General features: G+C 39.5%; 1 protein-coding gene across 2 annotated transcripts in view; it reads left to right on the top strand.

Moving 5' to 3' along the window:
* Positions 1–26,068, top strand: part of lrp1bb (low density lipoprotein receptor-related protein 1Bb) — a 1,021,613-nt gene that overhangs the window by 471,814 nt on the left and 523,731 nt on the right. For both annotated transcript variants that reach the window (XM_072912020.1, XM_061926507.1), the window contains 4 exons: positions 15,735–15,957; positions 18,680–18,872; positions 18,944–19,087; positions 23,663–23,899. In XM_072912020.1, coding sequence (XP_072768121.1) covers positions 15,735–15,957; positions 18,680–18,872; positions 18,944–19,087; positions 23,663–23,899 — 797 coding nt within the window. The remainder of the gene's footprint in view (positions 1–15,734; positions 15,958–18,679; positions 18,873–18,943; positions 19,088–23,662; positions 23,900–26,068) is intronic.

Genomic DNA, 26,068 nt, shown 5'->3' with positions numbered 1-26,068 from the left:
TATATATATATATATATATATATATATATATATATATACACACACACACACACACACACACACACATGTGGGCATTGTATTGTTTTAACTGGCATTAAAAATGCCATTACGAACCCTTACATTAGATGTGCTAAAACCTGTAGAAACCCTGGTTGAGTCGGTATCATCCCAGCTGACTTTAAGTACACATTGGACCAGTTGCCCTCCAATCATAGGGCGCATGTTGCCATGGTGGCACATGACGGCTGATGGCGTGACCTCAGAATGTAGAGACAGAAGGCGGCGTGCAGGTCAAAAATTGTAATTCATTTTTAGAGGGCAAAAGGCTGTTGCAAGTCATGTCGCGGCAGACAATAATGTAGCACTGGCAAGGAGCAACATCAATCCATCCATTCATTTTCTATTGCTTGTCCCTGTCGAGGTCGCGGGGGGGCTGTAGCCTATCCCAGCTGCATTTGGGCGGTAGGCGGGGTACAAGTCGCCACCTCATTGCAGGGCCAACACTAATCGACATACAACATTCACACTCACTTTTTACCTACCTGGGCCAATTTAGTGTTGCCAATCAACTTATCCCCAGGTGCATGTCTTTGGAGGTGGGAGGAAGCCGGAGTACCCGGAGGGAACCCACGCAGCAACAGTTGAACCTAAATAGACTTGATTAGAAAAAGAAAACAGGAGTGCTGGCAGAAAACTAAACAGAAAGTGAAGATGCAGCAAAACAAAGAGTCCAACTGGACTTAGAACCATAATAAAGACAGGAAATGATGCAGAACACAGGAAAACAGCTAACAAGGTACAAACTGTCATGTCCGGACACAATCATTCACACTCACATTCACAACTACGGACAATTTAGAATCTTCAGTTACCTAACATGCATAGTTTTGGGATGTGGGATGGAGCCGGAGAACCTGGAAAACATGAACAAGTCCCCACAGAGAAGTTTCGATCGAGATGTTATCCTGACACTCTAACCATTCTAAACTATTTTAAAAACCTTGTATTTATATTTGATAATTGATTGTTTTATTCTGACCCATTAACATCCCAAAGACCAATGGCTGCCATTCAATGATGTCAGTTGTTATCCGTCTATTTGTATTGCTTACATTTCCATTTAATTCCATACAAGCACTGTGTGTTGCACGACCAAACTCAGAACACCAAACACTCGTATCTTAGATCAACTCTCCCATTGGAATGAATTATAATTAGTTTAATCCATGCTTTGGCCCTCCCAAAATGGCACAAAATTAGCATGTAACGTGACTTTAAAAAAGACAAACTTTTAAATGAAAAAAAAATTTTTTGAAAAATATTACAAAAGTAGTACAAAAAACTACAGTGCTGTAGTTTTTGAAGTCATGTAATACAGTAATAATAATGTTGTTACGGTACAGAGGGAAGACGGCACATAATGCAGGGACGCACCGTATTTTTCGGACTATAAGTCGCAGTTTTTTTCATAGTTTTGCCGGGGGGTGCGACTTATACTCAGGAGCGACTTATGTGTGAAATTATTAAAGGCCTACTGAAACCCACTACTACCGACCACGCCGTCTGATAGTTTATACATCAATGATGAAATCTTAACATTGCAACACATGCCAATACGGCCGGGTTAGCTTACTAAAGTGCAATTTTAAATTTTGCGCCGAAATATCCTGCTGAAAACGTTTCGGTATGATGACGCCTGCGCGTGACGTCACGGATTGTAGAGGACATTTTGGGACAGCATGGTGGCCAGCTATTAGGTCGTCTGTTTTCCTCGCAAAATTCAACAGTATTCTAGACATCTGTGTTGGTGAATCTTTTGCAATTTGTTCAATGAACAATGGAGACAGCAAAGAAGAAAGCTGGAGGTGGAAAGCGGTGTATTGCGGCCGGCTGCAGCAACACAAACACAGCCGGTGTTTCATTGTTTACATTCCCGAAAGATGACAGTCAAGCTTTACCATGTATTGGCGGGTTATATGGACGGTAGGGGGGAGGTGTTTGTTATGCGGGATTAATTTGTGGCATATTAAATATATGCCTGGTTGTGTTGTGGCTAATAGAGAATATATATGTCTTGTGTTTATTTACTGTTTTAGTCATTCCCAGCTGAATATCAGGTCCCACCCGCCTCTCACAGCATCAGAATCAGCTTTATTGTCATTACGCAGGGTAACGAGATTAAGCATCTTCCCTATCTGAATCGCTCCCACTGCCCTCTAGTCCTTCACTCTCACTTTCCTCATCCACAAATCTTTCATTCTTGCTCAAATTAATGGGGAAATCGTCGCTTTCTCGGTCCGAACCGCTCTCGCTGCTGGTGGCCATGATTGTAAACAATGTGCAGATGTGAGGAGCTCCACAACCGGTGACGTCACGCGCATATCGTCTGCTACTTCCGGTACAGGCAAGGCTTTTTTATCAGCGACCAAAAGTTGCGAATTTTATCGTCGATGTTCTCTACTAAATCCTTTCAGCAAAAATATGGCAATATCGCAAAATGATCAAGTATGACACATAGAATGGACCTGCTATCCCCGTTTGAATAAGAAAATCACATTTCAGTAGGCCTTTAACACATTACCGTAAAATACCAAATAATATTATTTAGCTCATTCACGTAAGAGACTAGACGTATAAGATTTCATGGGATTTAGCGATCAGGAGTGACAGATTGTTTGGTAAACGTATAGCATGTTCTATATGTTTTAGTTATTTGAATGACTCTTACCATAATATGTTACGTTAACATACCAGGCACGTTCTCAGTTGGTTATTTGTGCGTCATATAACATACACTTATTCAGCCTGTTGTTCACTATTCTTTCAAATGTCTATTCTTAGTGTTGGGTTCTATCAAATACATTTCTCCAAAAAATGCGACTTATACTCCAGTGCGACTTATATATATTTGTTTCCTTCTTTATTATGCATTTCCGGCCGGTGCGACTTATACTCCGGAGCGACTTATACTCCGAAAAATACGATAGTTTTATCTCTATTATTTAATATTTACAATAGTTTGCAGTGTGAAACTAATCCAAAATGTGGATGTGTGTGACTATGTGTCGCGATTATATGATGAGTGTTACCAGGAGTGTTGAGCGAGAGGCGGACATCCAAGGGGGCAAGGCAAGCTCGGAGATCCAGAGACAGGCAGGAGGTCTGAGGTGAGAGCAAGGCATCAAAATCCTTGTCCAGGCGGGAAGTCGCGATCCAAAGAGGCAGCATGAGGAAACAGAGGGAATACAGGGAGACGAGACACACTGCTGGTCGTCAGGGAACGGAGGAATGCCGCTGGAACGACACGGGAACATGAGACAAATGAAACACGGAGGAGGAGAAAATACAGAGAGAGAGAGCATAGAGCTTGACACGAGTTGGCTTACTGTATGAAACAGGAAACTATGTTCTGGCCCGGAACGCAGGTTTGCACTGGCTTAAGAAGCCCGGGGGGCTCATCAGCAACAGGTGTGCAAATTGCTAATTTATTGCAGCTGCTGGCTGCAGCAGGAGTGGCGCGCGCAGATGTGTGCTTGGAGGTGCGCTCAGCGCACAGATGAATATGCATTGGAATGCGCCCGGGCTGTGACAAATGTAAAGCATTTACCACTTCCAGCAGACTGAAAAGGACTGATTGCTGTCTTCCAACATATACAATGAGCCAAGTTACCAAAGAGGGACGGTTGAAATAGCAAGTGATGGTGTTGAAAAGCGGATATGTGTAGTAATGCTATCTCCCACAATCAGTGGTGTGGTAGAAAAGAGTGGATGCCTATCAGGCAATGTGCTGGGAGTATTGCTAGGCAATGACATTGCTGGTTCGTGGTGCATCAGTGCATCAGAGACCCCGATTCACCAGACTCTGCTAAGGTATTTCGATCTCTAATGCTAGCAAGTAAGTGTGGATGTTTTGGGGCGGATCTTACGGTGTTCACTGTGACATTAGCTGCGCCATCTAGCGGCTTGGATGCTCCTAACTTAAATCATGCTCGCAATTTAAAGCATGACAAAAAGCCGAGAGTCGCCTCATATCGCACGATACATGTAGATTAATGTTCTCACTTTATTTTTTTGTTCAGCTAGCATGTGTGGTGCATATTAGTCCTATGCTGGCTCAGCTGGAAAAATTCCAGTTGGCCCAGAAACCGCATTAAATAATATTCACAGTTTGGTATTTAAGTTGTTTTTGTTTTGTTGTTGTTTAAGTGATGCGCGTCATGTGTCCTAGTTGTCCATGGTGTGATTCGTCACATCATGTTATCAATAACAGCAGCGAGTGAGTCCCACCTCATGAATGTAAAACAAATATTCACTGCTACTTGGGTCCGTCAAACTGTGAGATGCTTTACCTAGTAGGTGATGCGTTTTCCAATTGACCGAGAGTCCCCACAGGGAACTCTCTCATTCAAGCTCGCACACTATCTGCCCATGGGCACCTCTATTGTTGCAAGATGCCTGAACCAGCACTCTGATATTTCTGGTTATATATTATATATTTCTAATTTATAGCTAAAATGAATGATACGAGTGTCAGCTTCAAGCCTGCATAGATTACAGACACAGATCCCAGCAGGCGCAAGACATTAAAACAAAGTTGAGAACTTTTCGAATTTGGTCCTGACCTTGAGCAACTCAAACCTAACTTTGAAGCATCATGCTTTTTGACGACGTTTAATCATTGTTGGGTTCTGACGTTGATTTGACCATTGAATATTGGTCATTTTCCAACCAATATTTTACAACACAAATACAACGTTGAAACAACATGCTTTTGCTGTTGTTGTGTACGGGAGGAGTAGACGGCACAGACAACAAGGGGCATAGTATTTAACACTATGATTTATTATATATATACAGGCCCGGCCCTAACCAATCTGGCGCCCTAGGCAAGATTTTAGGTGGCGCCCCTCCCCACATCGGCAGTGAAGTGTAAATACTCACAAGAACCCGAATAGCTTTGTCTTTGACCTTTTTTTTTTTACTTACAACTATACCTAATATATAAAGGAGTGGAAAAGTGACTATTACCTGCAGGGCAAACATTAGCTAACCAGAAGGCAATAACAATGTAAACAAAAAACACCTGCTTAAAAGATCTAATACAAACATTTATATGCACGTACAACACTTAGAACTTTTAGCATATCAGTATGTGGAATTAAATTATGGAATGGATTAAGTAAATAAGTTAAAAATTGTATTGATATGATCCAGTTTAAGAGGTTGTTCAAAATAATAGTGCTTACAGAGTACAAAAAAGAAGAATTATGAGAAATACTTTCAACCTTATTGAAAATAAGATATTCTTCATCTCAGTATGTTAATAATGACTGAATTAATTAATTAATTACATATTACAAAACTGTTGTATACTAATTCATAGATGTTATTTTATTATATACAAAGGTCAGTAAATGATTCTATATATTTGTAAACGCTTTGAAGTGGGAAAGGGGTAGGATTCAATAAGCTTTGCTTCTGCCTACTCCTTTTCGGGCATGATGTAAAATGAAATGATATGAAATTGTGTGATGTATTATGATGTAAGTGGGTTCATGTTCGAAATAAACTAAAAAAAGAAAGAAATGTCCCTGAGGAATGTAAGGTGGGAGTACTGTAATTACCTAACGTTACATTATTATTTTCCATAACAATTTAGCCCCCTCCACAATATTAACCCGACGTTAAAACAGAACTAGCTATTTATTGATTAGCAATTGCCGAATCATGTAACATTAGCTTAATGCTAAAAAGCCAGGTTACTATCACATTCTGTAACAGACAAATAATTTCATGTAGGCTAACGTTACCTACCTGCTACTTCTGTCTTTTCTCGTTTCTCCTCCTCTTCTTTTCTCTTTTTTCTACCCTGGGCACCTGACAGTTTTGGCATCTTGTGTTGATTTTTTGATGTGGTGACGTCCAAAAAGAGTCATGCTACAGGAAGGGAGGGGGGGGGGCTTTAAATAGGCTTTACTTTGCATTTTAATTAACGTGGGATTATTTTTTGTATTTAGAAATAATAGTACCAACTTTTATTTTTTATTTTTTCTCCAACATTTGTGGCACTGGCGTGGCGCCCCCTGATGGACGGCGCCCTTAGCATTTGCCTATACGGCCTATGCCACGGGCCGGCCCTGTATATATATATTCTATATATATATAATAACAAACAATAAATATGAATAAACTAAGGACATACTTGCCAACCTTGAGACCTCCGATTCCGGGAGGTGGGGGCGGGGGGCGTGGTTGGGGGCGGGGCTTGGTTGGGGGCATGGTTAAGAGAGGAGGAGTATATTTACAGCTAGGATTCACCAAGTCAAGTATTTTATATATATATATATATATATATATATATATATATATATATATATATATATATATATATATATATATATATATATATATATATATATATAACATAGAGTTAAAGGTAAATTAAGCAAATTGGCTATTTCTGGCAATTTATTTAAGTGTATCAAACTGGTAGCGCTTCGCATTAATCAGTACCCAAGAAGTAGCTCTTGGTTTCAAAAAGGTTGGTGACCCCTGATATATAATATACATGGCAGAGGGGTTAGTGCATCTGCCTCACAATACGAAGGTCCTGAGTAGTCTTGGGTTCAATCCCGGGCTCGGGATCTTTCTGTGTGGAGTTTGCATGTTCTCCCCGTGACTGCGTGGGTTCCCTCCGGGTACTCCGGCTTCCTCCCACTTCCAAAGACATGCACCTGGGGATAAGTTGATTGGCAACACTAAATTGGCCCTAGTGTGTGGATGTGAGTGTGAATGTTGTCTGTCTATCTGTGTTGGCCCTGCGATGAGGTGGCGACTTGTCCAGGGTGTACCCCGCCTTCCGCCCGATTGTAGCTGAGATAGGCTCCAGCGCCCCCCGCGACCCCAAAGGGAATAAGCGGTAGAAAATGGATGAATATACAATTTTTTAAATATTGTACTAAAAAAGTTATTTGCTAAAGGTTTGCATGTACTAAAACACGGGCAAACCTGATAGCACATGCAAAGCTGATCGACTAAACATGTGCAAAGTGGATTGTGTTTGTTAAGTGAGCAGAATAAGGCATATAATCCATTTTGCGTCTCTGTCTTCATTAATATGCAAAATATATGCCGATCATCAAAATACCCACCAAACCGGGAGGAGTAGATGCAAATCTTTAGCATGAGCGATGTGAATTTATCAACACTCATCACTGTTTTGCGAGCACTATTTTGCGTTTTATTTAGCACGTGCAAACTGACACTGTTCTACACACGGCTGCAGGACCATTGCTCGTGCTCCACAGAGAGATGACGGACGGACGAGAATCTTCCGTCTTACATGTGTGTGTCAACATTTTGGATGGTCAGAAATAAAAATCATTAGACATATTGTATGCACTAGTGTGCCGTGAGATACAGTCTGGTGTGCCGTGGGAGATTATGTAATTTCACCTAATTGGGTTAAAAACATTTTTTGCACACCAGTAATTATAATCCGCAAATAATGTGCCGTAGTTGAGTGTCGATGCTGTCTGGAGCTTGGCAGAATAACCGTGTAATACTCTTCCATATCAGTAGGTGGCAGCAGGTAGCTAATTGCGTTTTAGACGTCGGGAACATGGTTTGTCGTGATCACAATATGCAGACGACAGCGGGAGGCAGTGTGAAGGTAAAAAGGTATCTAACGCTTAAACCAAAAATAAACAAAAGGCGAGTGCCCCTAAGAAAAGTAATTGAAGCTTTGGGATGGCTATGCAGAACGAAACTAAAACTGAACTGGCTGCAAAGTAAACAAAAACAGAATGCTGGACTACATCAAAGACTTACAGCGCGTGGAGCAGACGGCGTCCACAAAGTACATCCGTACACAACATGACAATCAACAACGTCCCCACAAAGAAGGATAGCGTCTGCACAACTTAAATAGTCTTGATTGCGAAAACAAAGCAGGTGCGGAGAATAGCGTTCAAGGAAGACATGAAATTGCTGCAGGAAAATACCAACAAAACAGGAAAAGCCACCAAAATAGGAGCGCAAGACAAGAACTAAAACACGACACAGAGGAAAACACCAACAAACTGAAAATAAGTCACGGCGTGATGTGACAGGTCGTGACAGTACACCTACTTTGAGACAAGAGCTATAGTGATGCATGGTTGGTTATGGTTTAAAGTCATATCCAACAATTGTGAGAACGACTTTTTAATTGTCAATATCGGCTGCTGAGTTTCATTTTTCAATGATTTCTGCTGGTTGTGTGCCTCTGGATTTGTTCAATGAAAAAAATGTGCCTTGGGTCAGAAAAGGTTGGAAAACACTGTGCTAGAGGACTTAAGAGGCAGATTAAAACAAATTCAATTGATGCGTTTTGGTGTATTTATTTATTTTTTTTAAAGACTTTTTTTTTCTCGCAAATAATATATAATGTTGAAATATTTGATATATGAAAAACAAATTATATAAGTTTGCATTTTTTTTTTGCTTCTCAAGCGGAGTAAGTGTAGTCTCTCAACAATGAGTGCACATTCGGCGGTAAAAAATAAACAATAATAAGTGGTTGCAATGTAGATGCACTGCATGGCTGCTTTAAAAGGTTTGAAAACATAGCAAAATGCACAGGTGAGGCATGATAATATGATTGCGCAGTAAATGAGAGTGTCTGCGTGGTGATGTTCCGCATAGTACTTGCAAAATCCTCATTTACAATTGCACACACAGTGTTAATACATTGCACGCCCCACGCCCACTAATGGTACACACTATTTAAAAAAATGCACACGCTGTTTAGCTATTAGGAAATCAGGCCCTTAATGTTCAGCAATGTTATTTTCTAAATTGGCTGTTTTATTATACAATCAATAAATCTAAACATGGGCAAACCATTGCAAAATAAACGTGTGCACATTAGTAAACATTGCCCTCAAAACTACATTTTGTCATGAAATCATGAATGGGGTGTACTGTCCTGGAATCTAAAACCAAGCAGTGTTCGCAATGCCAGCTCTAGGCTTGTTGTGGCCTTTAACTAAATGTTGTTTGTGGCCCCTTTCAGTCTTTATTATCATGTTTGGGGTTTGATTGTATAAATTGCTAATCCAATCGAAATTTCCACAGATCCAAATATCACTCTGTATTGAAAATATAAACAGTGCATATTTAAATGGACTTGACCATGGTCAGCGCTTGACAGTTCATGGTGGACCCGCCGAGTAGTTGTGGCCCTAAACTACCACATAGAGTGTTTATGTCAAGAGCCTGAGGGTACGATAGAAGCTGAAGGCAGATGTACAATGTTTAGTTTTACTTTTCGCAGCATTTTCAGTAGTTGTGCTAACATCAGCTGACCTTAATGGTCTGTAAAGCTTGTTGTAGGTCAATAACCCAAACAAAATCTACATTTCATTGGTTCATGAATATCAATTCTTTTTAAAAGTTCATGCAAAAAAGTATACTTTGCCGCTGACTTCTCGATCCCTTTTAAAGGGGAACGTTATCACAATTTCAGAATGGTTAAAACCATTAAAAATCAGTTCCCAGTAGCTTATTATATTTTTCGAAGTTTTTTTCAAAATTTTACCCATCACACAATATCCCTAAAAAAAGCTTCAAAGTGCCTGATTTTAACCATCGTTATAAACACCCGTCCATTTTCCTGTGACGTCACATAGTGAAGCCAACACAAACAAACATGACGGAAAGAACAGCAAGCTATAGCGACATTAGCTCGGATTCAGACTCGGATTTCAGCGGCTTAAGTGATTCAACAGATTACAAATGTATTGAAACGGATGGTTGTAGTGTGGAGGCAGGTAGCGAAAACGAAATTGAAGAAGAAACTGAAGCTATTGAGCCATATCGGTTTGAACCGTATGCAAGCGAAACCGACGAAAACGACACGACAGCCAGCGACACGGGAGAAAGCGAGGACGAATTCGGCGATCGCCTTCTAACCAACGATTGGTATGTGTTTGTTTGGCATTAAAGGAAACTAACAACTATGAACTAGGTTTACAGCATATTAAATACATTTGGCAACAACATGCACTTTGAGAGTGCAGACAGCCCAATTTTCATCAATAAATATATTCTATAGACATACCCTCATTCACGCTCTTTTCCTGAAAGCTGATCTGTCCAGTTTTGGAGTTGATGTCAGCAGGCCAGGGAAGCTAGGGTCGATAGGGGGTTTAGCTCGCTCGTCTGCGGGAACAAACTGCCGCCATTGCTTGCCGTGCTACCGAGGTCCTTTGTCCCTGAATTGCTCACACACTGCGGCAGATTCAATGGGGGTCTGGCGGCAGATTTCTTTGACTTTATCGTTGGAAATGCATCTGCTTTGAGTGTCGCAGGATATCCACACATTCTTGCCATCTCTGTCGTAGCATAGCTTTCGTCGGTAAAGTGTGCGGAACAAACGTCCAATTTCTTGCCACTTTCGCATCTTTGGGCCACTGGTGCAACTTGAATCCGTCCCTGTTCCTGTTGTTACACCCTCCGACAACACACCGACGAGGCATGATGTCTCCAAGGTACGGAAAACAGTCGAAAAAACGGAAAATAACAGAGCTGATTTGACTCGGTGTTTGAGAAAATGGCGGATTGCTTCCCCATGTGACGCCACGTTGTGACGTCATCGCTCCGAGAGCGAATATTAGAAAGGCGTTTAATTCGCCAAAATTCACCCATTTAGAGTTCGGAAATCGGTTAAAAAAATATATGGTCTTTTTTCTGCAACATCAAGGTATGTATTGACGCTTACATAGGTCTGGTGATAATGTTCCCCTTTAAACATGTGATTGTCAACATTTGGGTCTGCGAGTGGCCTTCACATGGAGTTTAGAGGCTTTGAAAAATGGTGCAGTTTGGCAGAGAAGCCCATCGTTGTATTGCATATATCTTGTCTTTCAAGAAGTTCAGGCGACCGTCAAGGACAAGATGCATTGCAAGTGATTTTGTGTAGGGCTTTGCAGAAGTTACAGTGAACATAATGTAAGATATGTTTGGCAGGTATGCATAATCTTCCATATACAAACAGTTCCTGTATACAAGTTTAGTTTTTCCAGTGAATGAGTGGAGCAAGAATGTAGTTTTCTATGTAGCTGTAGAGGTTTAGAGAAATAACATGGGCTGGTTAAGGCTGCTACAATAGCATGTTTGCAAGGTTATGTTTATAAAGGTGGCACAATCCCAAACACAGCAGTCTGCTAAGGACTGCTTGAACATCCATTCATATTGTGCTTTTGTGGTGTAAAATCCTTGGTTTTCTCCAGAACTGGCAGATATCACATGAGACGAAGTAACTCTGCCACTGATTGGACATATTTTAGACAGCTTCGAAATCAATGCACTTCGCTTATCAAAAAGGTCAAATCAGGATATTTTTTGTTGGTCACCACTGAGAATCTCAACAACCCCCAGAAATTTTGTAAAGTGATCAAATTTCTGTCTGTGACTAAAAACACAGCAACTTTTCCCACATTTGTACTTCAAGAATCAGTGCCAGTGGATGATCGAACTGAAGTCTTGAATTGTTTTAACCAGCATTTTTTTATCGTCCAGTTCTCTATTTGACTCAAAAGGGACAACTTTAAGGAATCCTTGTGCAGACTCTCCCATGTTTTTTGGAGATCCTTTTAATTGTGCTCATTTTACTTGTCTTGAAGTGCATAAAGCCCTAAAAACATTAGAACACAGAAAGTCCCCCGGACCTGACTTGATTGAGCCTTAATTTTTTACGATGGCAGCTGATTTTATAGCAGAGCCACTTTCAATCATGTTTAATCTGTCAGTTAAAAACAAAGACATTCCATCAGTTTGGAAATATGTTGGTGATCCAGCAGTACTTTCTAACTACAGGCCAATATCAAATGTATGTGTTTTATCAAAGATTCTGGAAACTCTTGCTTGTGATCAGCTGAAAGAGTTCCTCTCTTCAAATAAAATTATTTGTATATATTAGACCTGGGCAAATTTAGGCCCGGGGGCCACATGCGGCCCGTTGAGCTTTTCAATCTGGCCCGCCGGACATTCCCAAATATTTTTTTTAGATCTTTAAGATGGAAACTGTAGCCGCCATTATGATGTGCTGTGATGTTTTCTAATGACCGTAAGTCTTGAACTATACAAAGTATTTCAATGGTTAGAATCTGCGCTTTTGGATGATATAGTAGTTACTATGGTCATCTAATTAGTTACTATGGTGATCTACGTCACAGCAGCTCAGACGAGGCACCAAGCAGTGTGGGCGGGAAGCGTTTCCAGAGATTTTCACAACAAAGTTCTAAAGCTTAGTGATGTATCAGATATATCAGATTGTAGGTGGGTTTATTTTGTACCCTTCGCGTTCATATTTCACTGTTTGTTGCATTTTTGTTGCGTTTCACTTGATTGTAAAATATGTCGAACAAAAGGGGGTGTGACGTTCATATTTTGTCAATATTCAGTGTTTTATCCTTCATAGAAAAATGTAAAATTCCATTACGTTTTTTCAGGCGGTCTGTCATAACGTTTTTAGCATTCAATCAGACATTATTGTGAGGTCTTGTATTAGTGTTCCTAAAAATAGATACAGTATACCGGCCCCCAGACACATTTTTTTCTCCAAATGTGGCCCCCGAGTCAAGATAATTGCCCAGGCCTGGTATATATCAATCAAGTTTCAGGAAACAGCTCAGCATCATCAGTGCTACAATGAAGGTGGTAAATGACATCATTGAAGTGCTTGATAAAAAAAACAGTACTATGCCTCACTTTTCATTGATCTCTACAAAGCGTTTGACACAGTAGACCACGCTATTTTGTTGGGACATACGGTCGCTTGGTTTTCAAATTATTTAGAAAACAGGACCCGGTGTATTAAATATGAGGGCATTCGTTCAATATTTGTCACTGTTCATAAAGGGGTGCCTCAGGGATCTGTATTGGGGCCCCTCTTAATTATCTTATAAATCAATGATCTCGAACATTTCTCTGATGCTAATAAGCATTTTTATGCTGACGATACAATTATGTATTGCTCTGAATCATCTGTTGAACAGGCTGTTAATTCCCTGCAGAAAGTTTTTGTCGCTGTGCAGAATTCACTTATTGACTTAAAACCGGTTCTCAATGCTGACAAGACAAAACTTATGCTGTTTTCCAAACATAGGAAGGTGCTTCAAACTCCCCCGGTAGTGTACACTCTTGAAGGGAATGTCATAGAAGTGGTGCATGAATATAAATACCTTGGTGTTTTAATTGATGACTCTCTGACTTTTAAACTTTTTATTGATCAACTGGTGAAGAAACTAAAACTTAAATTGTGTTTTTTCTTCCGTAATAAAAGACATTTTTATTTTGGTGTAAAATAGCGCCTTGTCTCTGCCACATTTGTATCTGTGCTATATTATGGTGATCTTTTCTATGTGAATGCTACTCATTCCTGTCTTCGGATGGTGGACTGTTTACCATGCTTCTTTGAGGTTCATCACAAACTCTAGAGCCATGACATACCACTGTGACTTGTACTCTCGGGTGGGATGGCCTTCTCTGTCCACTAAGAGATAGTGCCATTGGTACATTTTTATTTACAAGGCTCAGTGGTAGGAAATAGATGGATGGATGGAGGGTCTTCTGTGACTTTTGCCAGAATATATTTGTGCATTGATTTCACAGAGAAGTACGGACTCTTATGCACTGAGATCCAACGATCAGCTGTTGCTCTCTGTCCCTTTTGCTTGCATTGAACTAGGGAAAAAACACTTTTGCCTAAGCGGCTCTTGGAACATGCCACAAAGAGACATGAAGCTGACTGAATGTTTTTCCTTAAATGCTTTTAAATCTAAACTGAGAGTATTTAAATGAGCTTCAGTTATCTGTAACTGTTTTACTTGATGTCCATTCTGTCATTTTAATGTGTAATGTGAATGTACAAAACCCAAAACCAGTGAAGTTTTGTAATTCGTAAATAAAAACATAATACATCCATCCATCCATTTTCTACCGCTTATTCTCTTTGGGGTCGCGGGGGGCGCTGGAGCCTATCTCAGCTACAATCGGGCGGAAGGCGGGGTACACCCTGGACAAGTCGCCACCTCATCACAGGGCCAACACAGATAGACAGACAACATTCACACTCACATCCACACACTAGGGCCAATTTAGTGTTGCCAATCAAATTATCCCCAGGTGCATGTCTTATTTGCAAATCATCAACTTATATTCAATTGAATAGACTACAAAAACAAGATATTTAATGTTCGAACTGAGAAACATATATTCAAATAATCATGAACTTAAAATTTAATGGCAGCAACACATTGCCAAAAAAGTTGGCACAGGGGCATTTTTACCACTGTGTTACATGGCCTTTCTTTTTAACAACACTCAGTTAACGTTTGGGAACTGATGTACATCTTAAGTAGTTCAACAGTCCAGGGTCTACTTTGTCGTATTTTACACTTCATAATGTGCCACACATTTTCAATGGGAGACAGGTCTGGACTACAGGCAGGCCAGTCTAGTACCTGCACTCTTTTACTATGAAGCCACGCTGTTGTAACACATGGCTTGGCATTGTCTTGCTGAAATAAGCAGGGGCGTCCATAATAATGCTGCTTGGATAGCAACATATGTTGCTCCAAAAACCTGTATGTACCTTTCAGCATTAATGGTGCCTTCACAGATGTGTAAGTTACCCATGTCTTGGGCACTACACCCCCATACCATCACACATGCTGGCTTTTCAACTTTGCGCCTAAAACAATCCGGATGGTTCTTTTCCTCTTTGGTCAGGAGGACACAATGTCCACAGTTTCCAAAAACAATTTGAAATGTGGACTCGTCAGACCACAGAACACTTTTCCACTTTGTATCAGTCCATCTTAGATGAGCTCAGGCCCAGCGAAGCCGACGGCGTTTCTGGGTGTTGTTGATAAACGTTTTTCGCCTTGCATAGGAGAGTTTTAACTTGCACTTACAGATGTAGCGACCAACTGTAGTTACTGACAGTGGGTTTCTGAAATGTTCCTGAGCCCATGTGGTGATGTCTTTTACACACTGATGTCGCTTGTTGATGCAGTACAGCCTGAGGGATCGAAGGTCACAGGCTTAGCTGCTTGCGTGCAGTGATTTCTGCAGATTCTCTGAACCTTTTGATGATATTACAAACCTTAGATGGCGAAATCCCTAAATTCCTGGCAATAGCTCGTTGAGAAATGTTGTTCTTAAACTCTTCGCCAATTTGCTCACGTATTTGTTCACAAAGCGGTGACCCTCGCCCCGTCCTTGTTTGTGAATGACTGAGCATTTCATGAAGCTGCTTTTATACCCAATCATGGCACCCACCTGTTCCCAATTAGCCTGTTCACCTGTAGGATGTTTCAAATAAGTGTTTGATGAGCATTCCTCAATTTTTTCAGTCTATTTTTGCCACGTGTGCCAGCTTTTTTGAAAAAATGTTGCAAAAATGAGCTAATATTTGCAAAAAATACAAATGTTTTCCAGTTCGAACGTTAAGTATCTTGACTTTGCAGTCCATTCAGTTGAATATAAGTTGAAAGGGATTTTCAAATCATTGTATTTCTGTTTACAAGGTGCCAACTTCACTGGTTTTGGGGTTTGCAATCAAAGTGGGATTTTTTTCCTGGTTAAATAAAGGTTAAATAAAAAATGTAAACACATTATCTCCATGAATAGAGCATATACAACATCTGTAGCATTCTATTCTTGAAACATTGTTGCCTTTTTTGCAGGATGATGTTCTTCACCGACTATGGGAACGTGGCCAAGGTGGAGCGCTGCAACATGGATGGCACGAACAGGACACGGCTGGTGGATTATAACATTGAGCAGCCCACAGCTGTGGCATTGGATGTGGTCAAAAAGCTGGTTTACTGGGCAGATGCCTACCTGGATTACATTGATGTTGTGGATTACCAAGGCAAAAACCGACACACCATTACCCAGGGAAGCCAAGTGCGTGACTGCATTTTTGCATTTTTAAATGGCCCATTTTATTTTAAGACATTTGGTTCTTCTTACGCGCATGAGTCATCCTAATTTTAACATAGGTCAGTTCACTATGGCGAGGTGCATGAATAAGAGACACCAGGGGGCAAATATTTCAAAATAACTCTTCCGCAGTCCGACCGTTCATTAAAATACTACTTTAGGCAAGGTAAGCTACAAAATTCATGCGAGATGTGTATTTCATCCACAGGATGATGTTTTTGCATATGATAATACTGCTAGCGGCCCACACAGAAAGGCTTGAAATGCCAATGAGCTTGGATTTTACAAGATAGACTGAGCAAAATCCCACATAAAAGGAAGTAAATGCTCTCAGAGATGAGATGGGTGGGCGGGTGGTGTGGCTCGGATTGTAGAGCGGCCATGCAGAAACTTGAGGGTTCCTGGTACAAACCCAGCTTCTGCCATCGTAGTCAATGCTATTGTGTCCTTGGCTATGGCACTTCACACACCTTTCTCCCAGTGCCACTAACACTGGCGTGTGAATGTTAATGAATGTTTGGTAGGTGGGAATTGTCAGTCTATCCCAGGCTACAAATGAAGCTTACCACCATCAAGAGTGAATGCAGAGAGAATGACTGAATGGTTCTTAGTTCTCACTGCTAAAGAAAACATGATTATTTTAATTATTTATATTAGTAATAGGTTTATTTATATATGATTTCCTTATACATTGGCACCTCAACTTTGCAGCTGGGGAATTTACAGTACAGGGTGAAAGAAAAATAATATCTTGATTCTTTCTGATGTCTTGCGTGTATCGAGGAATTAACAGTAAATAATATTTGAAGTCATTTCTCGGACCCAGCTCATTACTTAAAATCTCAAGGCCAATTGAAATTTAAATAATTGAATCCGTTCTTGCCCACCCTATTAATTTTTAATAATCTATATTATGCTGGGTTAATAATAACTGGAATGCACATAGTTAGATCACATGGTATAGTGCGGTTATTGTACAAGCTTGTGATGTTATGTGTTACGTACAGTGGGTGAAGGAGACGACCCAACGGCAGGAATCAGTTCAATAGGTTTATTGAAACTGACGATGTACTGGGGTGTGTATGCTACTAAAAGTGTATGGTGCAAGGCGATGGGAAGTATTAGCAATGTAATTGTTACCATTGTTTGAAGCACTCAGCTTATGGACAGGGACCCACAGTTAAAATATATATCATCATATAATACACAAAATTAGAGATGTCCGATAATATCAGCCTGCCGATATTATCGACCGATAAATGCGTTAAAATGTAATATCGGAAATTATCGGTATCGTTTTTTTTTTTTATTATCGGTATCGTTTTTTTTTTTTTTTAATTAAATCAACATAAAAAACACAAGATACACTTACAATTAGTGCACTAACCCAAAAAACCTTCCTCCCCCATTTACATTCATTCACACTCATTCACACAAAAGGGTTGTTTCTTTCTGTTATTAATATTCTGGTTCCTACATTATATTCAATATATATCAATACAGTCTGCAAGGGATACAGTCCGTAAGCACACATGATTGTGCGTGCTGCTGGTCCACTAATAGTACTATCCTTTAACAGTTAATTTTACTAATTTTCATTAATTACTAGTTTCTATGTAACTGTTTTTGTATTGTTTTACTTTCTTTTTTATTCAAGAAAATGTTTTTAATTTATTTATCTTATTTTATTTTATTAATTTTTTTTAAAAGTACCTTATTTTCACCATACCTGGTTGTCCAAATTAGGCATAATGTGTTAATTCCACGACTGTATATATCGGTTGATATCGGTATCGGTTGGTATCGGTAATTAAAGAGTTGGACAATATCGGATATCGGCAAACAGCCACTATCGGACATCCCTGCACAAAATACAGTACAATATAATACATTTCAAATCTACCCACCAAATACCCATTTACAATTTCATTTATAAATAAAAAAGGAATCTTTATATCCACCAAATCAGTCTCAATATCCTATTATTCAAATTTGATTGAAAGGTTGCATCTTGAAGATCTGCGATAATCTCATCATACATACAGAGGTCAAGACCAAAACTATGCAATTTGTTTTATTTATTTGGTATTAGCACACAGTTATGTGATTATTAATAGCATTCTAGTCATTTAGAATGAATCGTTAAACATATCAACATATATGTCCCAAATTGTCCTTATGGCAAGGTCAAATATGTTTTATATTTCTTGACCTATACTTAAATCTACCTACTTCTGGTATTGAATTAAAACAGCTTGAATTGCATTTATTATACTGTAAGTACTTATGCAATGGAGCGGTATAGTATAAAGTGTATGTATGTGTTTGCGTGTGAAATCCAAAGGCTAATACCAATACCTTAGAGATAGGTATAATGGTGGTTTTCTTGTTTATTTATACATTCAGACTCGTGTTTCTAGTGCCCCTGATGTCACGTCGCAGCCCCTTGAGTTTAACTCCACTTCTTGTGTGCAAGGCCTATTCAAGCCTGTTAAATGTAGCATGGGCACCGATGTATCAGTCCAGCACCGAGCTCCCTAGAGGTAGCCAGCTTCTCAGTCGAGTATTTTGGCCCGTGCTCCTGTCATTGTCTGCATGCTTTGAGATAACACTCATCAGTTCTCAAATGTTTAGCTTTAGGGGTTACAGGTAAAAAGCTCATTTGATCTTCTTTCCTTTTTTTCAGGTGTCGAATATTTATGCATTAACTGTGTTTGAGAACTACCTCTATGCTACCCGCTCTGACCCTTCCAAAGATATTTTGACTGTGGAGCTGCTGCAAATCCACAGGTTCAACGTCACAGCGGAGATCAAGACACTCGCAAGTCTGGGAAAGACACAAACCCTCCGTGTTTACCATAAAGTCACACAAACAACAGGTAAGGCATGTCCCATGTCGTGAGGGTGTTAAGCTGAAAAATAATACTACTTGCACTATTCTTGTTCGCAGTTAGGACACATGCGTGCGAGATGGATTCATATGGGAAATCGGGTGGATGCTTCCATATTTGTCTGCTGAGTGGCAGCTACAAGTCCAGAACGTGCCATTGCCGTGTTGGCTACAACCTAGGTTCTGATGGACAATCATGCAAAAGTAAGTATGCCCTGTTTGTATAAATATATACATACTAGGGTTTAGGGCTGCAACCAACAACTAATTTGATAATCGATTAATCTGTCGATTATTACTTTGATTAATCGATTAATAATCGGATAAAAAAGACCAACTACATTTCTATCCTTTCCAGTATTTTATTGAAAAAAACAGCATACTGGCACCATAATTATTTTGATTATCGTTTCTCAGCGGTTTGTAAATGTTGCAGTTTATAAATAAAGGTTTATAAAAAAAAATAATGATAAATAAATTTAATTAAAATACATTTTAAAAAGTAGCCTCTGCGCATGCGCATAGCATAGATCCAACAAATCGATGACTAAATTAATTGCCAACTTTTTTTAATATCAGTTTTAATCGATTTAATCGATTAGTTGTTGCAGCCCTACTAGGGTTGTACGTTATACCGGTATTAGTATAGTACTGCAATACTAATTAATCATATTCGGTACTATACCGCCTCTAAAAAGTACCGGTCCCGCAACCCCACTTCGAATATGACCAATGTATGATCCTTTAACGACTTGGTATCAGATTGATACTTAAATTTGGGGGTATCATTCAAAACGTAATGTATCAAACAACAGAAGAATAGGTGATTATTACATTTTAACAGAAGTGTAGAAAGATCATGTTAAAAGACAAAGTAAACAGATATTGACAGTAAATAAACAAGTGGATTAATAAACATTTTTTACAGCTTGTCTCTCATAATGTTGACAAAATAATAGAAAGATAAATTACACAATATGTCACTGCATAAGGTGAGCAGCTAAATTTGGAGCCTTTGTTTGTTTACTTACTACTAACAGACAAGTTGTCTCGTATGTTCACTATTTTATTTAAGGACAACATTGCTATAAGAAACATATGTTTGTACTGTAAGATTTTGTGTTTAAATAAAGCCAATAATGCAATTTTTTGTGGTGCCCTTTTATGTAGAAAAGTATCAAAAAGTACCGAAAAATATCAAAATCAATTTTGGTATCGGTACGGGTACCAAAATATTGGTATCGGGACAAAACTAATACATACATATAAATTAAAAAATAAATAAATAAAATGAAAAAAAAAAAAAAAAAAAAAAAAAAAACTATATATATATATATATATATATATATATAGATATATATATATATATATATATATATATATATATATATATATATATATATATATAAACAAGGGAATGGAGTGTGACTAAACCCAAGAGTGTATGGTGTGTGAAATATGTATAGGAATTAAATGAGTGTTACCGGGAGTGTTGAGCGAGAGCCGAAAGAGGTGTAAGGCTGGCTCAGAGGTCGGTGAACAAACGTGAGGTCTAGGGGGGAGGAGGGAGACGCCTCCCTCCTCCCCCCTAGTCATCCGTGTCCAGGCTGGAGGTCGAGATCCAAGATGCAGCCAGGTAACCAGAGGGTACGCGGGGAGACGAGACACAGCTCGTGACGTGGGAACGAAGGCAGGCTGCAGGGAGGCGACAAGGAGGACACGAGGCAATGAACACGACGGGGGAGAAACACAGAGAGCAAAAGAGTGCACCTAGAGCTTGATGTGTCGGCTTACTATACTGAACAGGAAACTACGTTCTGGCCCAGGATAGCAGGTTGAGCTGGCTTAAGAAGGCAGGTCTCATCATCAGCTTCAGGTGTGTTGATTGCCGGCGATCGATTGCAGCTGCTTGCTGCATCCGGATGTAAATCATTAAACACACTTTTAGCCTCATTTGAAGTAAAAAGTGCCTTACTTTTAACTTTTATGATTTGTGGCAATGTGCCTTCAACTGTGAGAAAGTAGCTCCGTGTGTGTGCAAAAAATTTGTCATGCTTTAACCACAAACCTTCACAAAAGATGGATTTTCCGAAAAAACGTTGTTTAATGGCGGAGTCGTTGACTACTATTTATGGCAAAAGGGAGAGAATAAAACAGTAAGTAATAACAGTATGTTATAAGTGTGTGAATGATACGGTAGCTTAGCCTTCTACTGTAAGACAATAGCGTCACAGTCATTCGGCAAAATAAAGAATGATTTTTCTAAAACGTACTTTGAATTGGATCAGTGCTTACTATGTTTGGACCAGTTAGTATTTTAGTCCGCAAACAATGAAGTAGCCTGGGCAGTAGCATTGCTAACTAGATAACCGGCTCGGGCCTCTATTGTTTATAAGGTTTCAAAACAGCAGTGCAGTAGAACAATTAAACTGTTTTAGAATATAAAAGCATTTTTTGGTCAATTTAGCATCGGACGGATAATGACTTGAAAGAAGTTTAACCTTAGAGTTTGGTACCAGATTTGGAGCTGGGATTTTTCTTACTTTCTGTCCCTGGCCTTGTTGGGACAAAAGACTCGTCAGCGTGGTAAGGAGGGCTTCCTTTGCATCTAACAAATGCGCCTCTCAAAATAAACAATTTTTTAATGCAGCCAAATATTGGAAATAGGTCTACAAAAAACATAACCTATTCAAAATGTTGACCAAAGAACATGTTATGTAGACCAGTGTCACAGTCTGGTGTGCCATGGGAGATTATCTAATTTCACCTATTTGGATTAAAAATATTTTTTTCAAACTAGTAATTATAGTCTGCAAATGATGTGTTGTTGTTGAGTGTCGGTGCTGTCTAAAGATCAGCAGAGTAACCGTGTAATACTTTTCCATATCAGTAGGTGGCAGCCGGTAGCTAATTGCTTTGTAGATGTCGGAAACAGCAGGAAGCAGTGTGCAGGTAAAAAGGTGTCTAATGCTTAAACCAAAAATAAACAAAAGGTGAGTGCCCCTAAGAAAAGGCATTGAAACTTGGGAAGGCTATGCAGAACGAAACTAAAACTGAACTGGCTGCAAAGTAGACAAAAACTGAATGCTGGACGACAGCAAAGACTTACTGTGGAACAAAGACGGCGCCCACAATGTACATCCGAACATGACATGACAATCAACAACGTCCCCACAAAGAAGGATAAAAACAACTGAAATATTCTTGACTGCTAAAACAAAGTAGATGCGGGAAATATCGCTCAAAGGAAGACATGAAACTGCCACAGGAAAATACCAAAAAAAGAGAAAAAGCCAACAAAATAGGAGCACGAGACAAGAACTAAAACACTACACACAGGAAAACAGCAAATAAGTCCAAATAAGTCAGGGTGTGATGTGACAGGTGGTGACAGTACACCTACTTTGAGACAAGAGCTATATTGATGCATGCTTGGTATATCCAACAATTGCGACAACAACTTTTTACTGTCAACTGAGTTTTGTTTTTTAGTGATTTCTGCTGGTGGTGTGCCTCCGGATTTTTTCAACACAAAAAAATGTACCTTGGCTCAAAAAAGGTTGAAAAACACTGATGTAGACCAAAAGAAAGTGTTTTAAAAATGGAAAAACAAAAATCATAATATGACCCCTTTAAGCTAATTTCAATTATGCAAGCAAGTAATCACCTGTGATACGTTCCTCAATGATTTTTTTTTTTAGAGCTTGTGACAGATATTTTCATTTATCCTGATTATTTTTGTTGGGATGTTTTTAGGACTGTCGTTCACATTGCTAATTGCAAGCACTCCTAATGAACGCCTGAAAAGGACAACATAAGGTCATAATAGAGCAGATGGTGCATTAATCTGCTGCGGAATGACATTGATTAAAAGTATTCGGATAGACTCTGATTCTTTGAAAAATTATTTAAAGCTGTCAGCATACTGCAATTTGGATTGATTGTTTGCTATAATGAGGTTTAAAGTTTGCTTAATTTATTTTGTTTAACCTGTGTGATCGATTCATGAAAAAACACTTAGTTAGCAATAAAGGCAGTAGATCAAATTTACATTACAGTTGAGGGTGAGGGTATGCTCTATTTTTCTCCTTCCCGTACTTTCCATCCTTCTACACACATTGTGTGTTAAATTGTAGTGCTTTTCTTACCATGGTCACATTGGAGTTTGATATCTGGGTCTCTTCTCTTGCAAGACTTAATTGCCTCCTGGGTAGTTGGTTTCTCCCTCACAAAATGATGAATTGAATTGAGGCATGTGTGGTCCTCACCCACAGCATTGTAGTCTCGTGGGTAGGGACTGAGAGTGAGGAGAGGTCTGTTTCTCTCCCTGGAAGCCCTCCTTCATTCATCCTCTTGCCTCTACAAAGGATCCCAAAGGGTAGGAGTACATAGAGCCTAAGCGGCAGACAGGCCGCCGAGGAGCTGCCTCAGCTTTCTAGGCTTCACTGTTTGTCCTTCTATTGAGACACCACATTGGTTTAGATCAAAGACAGAGTCCACAGCCAAGGTAAGTATTTGCCATCGTCTATGTGCTCACGGGTTTTCTTTGTGCAATGCCAGACAACTTTTTTTTTTTTAGCACAAGCATGATAGATGATCGCAAATTTCCATTGGCATTGGTCATTGTCTCCATTAAAGTGAATTGATAGTTCCGGCTTTGGCTAACACTTCAGAACAATGTGCTTGCTGAAAGCGCATAATGCGAGGGTCAGCCCTGAAAAATTAGACCCAATTAATTGACAATAACAGTGAAATGGTCTCTCCTTTCTTGCTTCTTAGAGCCCAAAAGTGATCTCTTCATGTTCTACGGCAAAGGGCGTCCCGGGATCATCCGAGGCATGGACATGAACGTCAAGTCGAGCGACGAGCACATGGTGCCGATTGAAGACCTCGTCAATCCTCGAGCTATCGACTACCACGCGTCGTCGGGGCATGTTTATTTTGCTGACACCACCAGTTTTCTCATCGGAAGACAAAACATAGACGGAAGCCGCAGGGAAACGATCCTGAACGAAGGTAGGCGCGGTGTCTTGCATGTACTGTCGTATCCCACACCATACTTGCCAACCTTGAGACCTCCGAATTCAGGAGATGGGGGTTGGGGGTGTTTGGGTGTTGACATGGGGGGGTGTATATATTTTCAAGTATTTCTTATATATATATAAATAATCCGTTCATGAATGAGTATATCCGTTCGGCCACCGTGTTCAATGGAGAAGTCTGATCTACAAAATTTGCAGGCAGCATACCCCTTCCCCTTCGAGCTGTCCTGGATGAACTGAAATTATTTTTTCCCAATAATTTTGGAACTTGCAAGCGTACTTCTTCTTCTTACTCGTCGTCGCCATGTCTCTTCTTCGTTCTTCTGCTTCGTCTCTGTTATGTTTTTGGACATTACTACTTGCCTTAGTTTTGAAGCAATGCATGATGGGAATCCGGACGTTGTGTGTCAGGCTGGAATAAACACACGCTGAGAAATAGCTCCGTGCCTGCCTACTTTATGGGTTATAGATAAACCTATGGATAACGGAGACATATATAATAGTCTCCTTTTCAGGTGAGAGAGGACGCTAAAGGCAGTGCTTTTAAGGCACGCCCCCAATATTGTTGTCCGGGTGGAAATCGGGAGAAATTCCGGAGAGTTATTGCCCAGGGAGATTTTCGGGAGAGACACTGAAATTTCGCGAGTCTCCCGGGATAATCGGGAGGGTTGGCAAGTATGTCCCACACACATGTCAATATAGGGAAGTGTACGTACAAAGCCTTCATCTTCTCGATGTACTCAAAATGCAGTATTTACACCTGCATTTGTTTGACCTGTGTGGATAAACTGTAGTTGACAGCTTTTATTAGCCTTGCTTTATACACAGATGAGTTACATGATTTTTTTTAGTAGTTGCATAGCTGTCATTTGATATCACGCAAATAAAAACAAAACAAAATACTGCACACTGGTATGAGTTAAATTGTTTTTATATTAAGCTCATAATCCAAAATCTAATTTTGTCTCCTGAAATTAATCGAGTATTTATTGTTCTGCCCCGGGCACCCCGAAACAACGGCATTTTAACATGTAAGAAGCTTTTAGATAAAAACAATTGACTTCTAGACAATGAATATTGATAAAAAACAATACAAAATAATGTACTACCAACAATTACAGTAGGCATGTTAAGTGCTAACATACTTGTGAGAAGGTTAGCATGCTAGCTTTTTTTTTGCTAGTGTATCTCATATTAGCATGCTAACGTTTTATGCTACTTTCTATGTCTACACCAACAAATACTGCGTTTTGGTGTTTATTCTTACCCAGCCATGTGCTAGCTTAATGTTAGCATGCTACTATACTAACATTAGCATTAGAACATTTCCAGCTAATTTTACACTTTTTTTTGGTCTATTTCCACAGTCATACGCATTAGGGTTATATAACTTGGAATGTGACACATGTTAACACATAGCGTGCTGACATTAGCATGTGAGGATGCTAACATCAACGTGGTAATTTTTTTTTGCTAAATTTACGCTTTTTCTATCTAATTCTGCAGCCATACACCTTAGTTATGAAACTTGGTATTTGAAACATGCTAACTGTATGCATGTTTATGTTAGCATGCTAGTATGCTAACATTAAAGTGCTAGCTTTTTGCACTCATTTTGCAACCGTTTACTCTCGAGTAATATAACTTCGTATGTGACGCTTGTTAACTGCTAGCATGCTAATGTTAGCATGCCAGCATACTAATATGAACATGCTACCTTTTTAGCTAATTCTAATTGTTTTTTTCTCTAATTAGACCGCCATGCACCTTACAGTCAAAAAACTTGGTATGTGACACATGCTAACTGACAACATGCTGATGTTAGCTTGCTAGCATGCTAAAATTAGCATGCTAACTTTTTGCGCTAGTTTTGCAATCGTTTACCCCAGAGTCATGTAACTTGGTACGTGACACTTGTACACTGTTAGCATGCAAACGTAAGCATGCTAACATTAAAGTGCTGACTTTTTTTGCTAAAAGTACTATATTTTCTCAAATTCCCCAGCCAGAGTCATATAACTCGGTATGTGACACAAGCTAACTATTATCATGCTCACGTTAGCTTGCTAGCATTCCAACTTTTTTAGCTAGTTTCGCAACCGTTTCACCCAGGGTCATAATTTGAGTAATGTAATTATAATGT

This window comes from Nerophis lumbriciformis, linkage group LG31 (assembly GCF_033978685.3).
Source record: "Nerophis lumbriciformis linkage group LG31, RoL_Nlum_v2.1, whole genome shotgun sequence".
Classification (NCBI taxonomy): domain Eukaryota; kingdom Metazoa; phylum Chordata; class Actinopteri; order Syngnathiformes; family Syngnathidae; genus Nerophis; species Nerophis lumbriciformis.
Note: the sequence above shows the minus strand (reverse complement) of the source record. Positions and strands in the feature narration are given on the sequence as shown.